The sequence below is a fragment of the Triticum aestivum genome, chromosome 5A, assembly GCF_018294505.1.
Source record: "Triticum aestivum cultivar Chinese Spring chromosome 5A, IWGSC CS RefSeq v2.1, whole genome shotgun sequence".
Taxonomy (NCBI): domain Eukaryota; kingdom Viridiplantae; phylum Streptophyta; class Magnoliopsida; order Poales; family Poaceae; genus Triticum; species Triticum aestivum.
Window position 1 is genome coordinate 610,111,378 of NC_057806.1, and position 4,656 is coordinate 610,116,033.

General features: G+C 44.9%; 1 protein-coding gene across 2 annotated transcripts; it reads left to right on the top strand.

The window, feature by feature from the left end:
* Positions 1-992: 992 nt before the first annotated feature.
* On the top strand, positions 993-3,864 carry LOC123107942 (renalase). 2 transcript variants are annotated; one of them, XM_044529823.1, is made up of 10 exons: positions 993-1,179; positions 1,289-1,388; positions 1,481-1,661; positions 2,030-2,102; positions 2,193-2,372; positions 2,871-2,968; positions 3,047-3,141; positions 3,223-3,396; positions 3,498-3,681; positions 3,776-3,864. In XM_044529823.1, the coding sequence occupies exons 1-9, from the start codon at positions 1,137-1,139 to the stop codon at positions 3,676-3,678; spliced, it is 1,125 nt and encodes a 374-aa protein (XP_044385758.1). In that variant the 5' UTR covers positions 993-1,136; the 3' UTR covers positions 3,679-3,681; positions 3,776-3,864. The 2 variants fall into 2 exon arrangements, with proteins under 2 accessions (XP_044385758.1, XP_044385757.1); XM_044529822.1 differs by having other exon boundaries at positions 3,498-3,864.
* Positions 3,865-4,656: the final 792 nt, after the last annotated feature.

The following is a 4,656-nucleotide window of genomic DNA, read 5'->3' on the forward strand; positions in this document are numbered from 1 at the left end:
GCTACAGCCCCATGTCTGTCGTTGCAACTGACGGCAGCGTCGACGTTGACATTTGCATAGTTCTCCGGTGGTGACAACCATACCTTGCCAACTGATGGAACCCGCCCGGTACCTGGCCGAGGAAGTGTGACCTGTGACTGTTGTTCTGCCAAGTATGAATTTATGAAACCGTTGATTGCATGGGGACTTTGGAAGATGCCCTTGTGGAGAGCTTTTCGCCGGGCACTCCAGATTGCCCATAGTGACACAGTTAATCTCATGAACTCGTCCTTATCCAGTTTTTCGCTCATACTAAAGATCCAACTTCTTGCGTTCTCCTCCTGATTAACATTGACATGCTCGAGCACAAGATCAGAAGACAAGGCCCATATACAACGGGACATAAGGCAACTCAAAAGGGCATGGCGCCAATTGTCATGGGTTCCGCATAAAATACAAGCCGCCGTTGTGGCCATGTTCCTGTGATGAAGTAGCTCTTGTGATGGCATTGAGTGTTGTGCTAAATGCCACAGGAATATCTTCAGCTTGGTCGGGACTTGCAACTTCCAAATATCATTTTTTTTGAACATTAGTACAGACACAAGCGTTCATATACATGTGCATACACTCACCCCTATGAACGCACACATGCACATCCTACCTCTATAAGCACCTCTGAAAGACTGAGCCGGCATATCATCTTGTGATTTACGAAGTCACCGTAGGCGCCTCGTCGTCGACGGGAACGTCTCCTCCCACTGAATGCGCATCACCGGAAATTCTAAGATAAATTCAGAAATAAATATGATCACCAAATTTGAACCCTGATGAGATGGGATATCATGGTCCCTTTAACCATCCAACTACAGGTTGATTCGCACTTCCAAATATCATTCCACCCCCGTGGTTCACCATCGTATGAGATGTACTTTCCCAGAAACGTACGAGTGAGAAGAGTAAGCAAGTGTATTGGGCCAAACCGGTCATACACTCGGCCCGGCCTCACAAGAGCCCAGAAATATGAATGGTCCGCAAGGCGCCACGTCCACTATGCAACGGCTAACATTCGTCCACCGCGAAACGCCCACCGCCGCGCCGCACTCCGTCGATTCCCCAACCCCGATCGACAAGGACGCGCCGCCGGGAAGAACCCGACCATGAGCGCCGCGGCGGCCAACGTCGCCGTCATCGGAGCCGGAAGTAAGCGACCCAGATCGGCCACTCCTCAACACAAAACTCTACCCACAATACTCCTGAATTCCTGATCCGATCGTCCCCCACTCACCTGTCCTTTTCCCCCGGATCGCAGTGACGGGCGCCGTGTGCGCCTCGCTCCTGGCCGCGCGCGGAGTGGCGGTGACGCTCTTCGACTCCGGCCGCGGCCCCGGCGGCCGCATGGCGCAGCGGAGGTGCTCGCCCGATCTACTGCCGCGCTGTGCCCCGGGGTGTCGCTTTTCGGCTCTGACTGACGCTCTTTTTTGGAGGGGCCGGGTGCGCGCAGGGAGGTGATGGACGACGGCACGGAGCTGCGGTTCGACCACGGCGCACCCTGCTTCACCGTCAGCAACGACGAGGTGGCCCGCGTCGTGGGCGGGTGGGAGGCGCGGGGGCTAGTCGCCGAGTGGAAGGCCATGTTCGCCTGCTTCGATCGGGAGACCGGCAAATTCAGAGACTTCGATAAGGTTCCGAGCCTCAAAATCCTACCCCTGTTAGTTTCTAGTAGCACATATGAAATTGGGAATGTAGCAGTCAGAACCTAGAATGCTCGACTAAATTTTGGCTGCTGATTCTGATCATTCCTGCACATAGTATGCTACAGTACCTCCGTCCCAAATTATAAGACGTTTTTGGTAGGCTAATTCGTCTTATAATTTGGGACGGAGGAAGTACCTAGAAATTAAGTAGATGAATCAGACTTCCACTTTTTCCCATAAATTTGCATCCCAACTGTTTCTGAGTGTTTCCTGCTCCTTATCCGGCAGATTAGTTGACGAGGGGCGCTTTCTGTGTGCTAACATTAGCTCTCTGGGAATGTATGTATCCTTGTCAGGAGGGAACCATGAAGAAGTATGTTGGTGTTCCTGGCATGAACTCAATATGCAAATCTCTGTGTCAAGAGGATGGTCAGACTTTCTGCAGAGTATTTGATTCTCTGGTACCCGGAGGGAGGACACAATCTTGATGCAACATCCTTGATGTCTCTTGTGCTATAGGTGTGGTGTCCAAATTTGGTGTCACTATTGGAAAGATGGATTGGCTTCAACATAGGAGCTCATGGTCGTTGGCTAGCTTGGATGGCAAAGATCTTGGCAGTTTTGATTTTGTTGTGGCAACAGATAAAAACATAGCATCACAAAAAGTTTCTGGGTTGACTGGAAAGCCACCGCCTCTTGGTTTGTTCCATTCCATTCTCTTCATAATATGCTCTACTTACTATCACATGACAAGATTTCTATCATGCTTCTAATCTTCTGACAAGTTCTACAAATCAGGATGGTTATCACTACTTTTAATTAGAGAAATGATCCTTGTTTACCCTAAGTGAATTACTTTTCAGTCCTTTGATTTATGCTTAGCATTTATTTTCCAATGGAGTAATGGAGTGCTACTGTTCACATGCTAAATAGTCAAAATGTACTTAGTAAGTAAGCTATATGGGCTATAAAACCATGTCCCATTCCTAGTAGGAATTTCCCACCCCAGGAAGTTCCAACCATGCTTTTCCCCCTCTGGCTACCATGTTTAGATAAAAAAATTGTGTAGGGAAGGGTACAATATAGGTAACCTGTTACCTTCAAAAGAAATTGTGTGTTTCGATGAATAGTTTGGTTTAGCTAGTTCAATAATCTGTAATATTGGATCATCACCTTTACGTTTTCATGTTCTACCAGATTTGTCAGTATTTCCACACTTGTCAGCAATGATTCAAGATATCCCAGTTCGGCCCTGTTTTGCTCTGATGTTAGCATTCTCAGAGCCTCTTGCTATGGTATAATCAGTCTCCAGTTTATTTATTTGTACATCTATAAACCATCGTTGTTCATCTACCTTGTGGTGTTTTAATCAGGTACCTGTCCAAGGGTTCTCTTTCCACAATTTTGATTCTCTAAGCTGGGCCTTTTGCGATAGTAGTAAGCCAGGGCCTCATGTACCTCCTAATAGGTATTCACCTTTTTTAATATGCACTTACATTTGATGGAGTGATATAGTTCAATTTTGTTAAATGCAATTCTTTGTATTCAGTCAATCGTGGGTATTGCGTTCAACCACCGAGTATGCTTCTAAGGTAATAGACAGTATGGGTCCCCGGAAACCTTCAGCAGATGCCCTTGCTAAGGTTGCAGAGGAATTGTTCAGAGAATTTCAGGGTACAGGACTGAACATTCCACAGCCTATCTTTATGAAAGCTCATAGATGGTTGGTACTCTAAATGACTTCTTCAACTCCTCTAGGTTGAATCATATTTTATTTTAACGTATTTATTTCATATTGCTATTTGTCTATAAACAAATTTGCAGGGGTGGTGCTTTCCCAGCCATTTCTATTGGCGGTGATGATAAGTGTGTCTGGGAGAAGAACATGAAATTGGCTATCTGTGGAGATTTCTGCGCTAGTCCAAGTGTCGAAGGGGCTGTCCTTAGTGGCATGAGAGGCGCTTCCAAAATCCTTGGATGTTTAAACTTACCATCAGGGTTGTGACTTGTGAGTTTTGACTGACATCAATTCTTCTTGATTCCTCTCTGGTTTGTATCCATGCGTGCATTTGTTGTTTAATGAGATGCACTTTTTTGTACAGAAATAATTGGCATGGCCCTATAGGGAGGATATTGTTTGTTGAATGGTATTATGTGAAATAAGAAATAAGTGCTGATTTGGTGGCAAGAATTCCAAGTGTATCATTTGAAGATGTTTCTATTGTATTGCATTTTTTATCTGCTGCTTCACAGCTGGTCCTACAAGCCTCCGTTGCTCTGACACTAACATGCAGTTTTGGTTTCCAGAAATAGAAGCACATATGAACTCATGAAAGGCGATCTAGAGATAGGCAGAACACTGACCGAACTAATTCTCCAGTGACCTATCCTGGAGTGTCACCAAACCACTTCTAGAACAATGTCCCTGGATGTGGATGCTGAAAATCTCTTTGGAATATTGAGCAGGAAATCTGGAATTTAGGGTGTTATAGAACATGCGTGCGATGCAAGTTTTCTAGGAGAATAGCTTTTTGGTACATTCTTGCTGAACATGCAAGTTTGCCAGATGATGGACAAGTATAACTGATGAAGCTTTATGCGGTCTGTTGGTCTCAAATCTCAGACTGGCATATATTTTATACATCACAATAGCCTTTGATAATACATCCATATTTTATTCTTAAGTACATGGAAATGTTTGTAAGCCCTTTCCTTTTATATTGGAGTGTACTTCATGAGAGATTCACAGGGCTAGTTAAAGTAAACGCAAGGTGAACTCATTTACATTCAGAAGAGATAAGCTTCAGAATTTGTTTGATTCACTATAGACACCTAATACCTGAAAGCTGCAGAATTTGAATGATGAATATACATGTTTATCAGTACCATATGTAGTCCACATCACTGAGGACAAAACTGAAAACTATGTATTGTTTGTCATTAAGAAAATGCCATCATTTGGCACCCTTTACGTCCTTTGTCA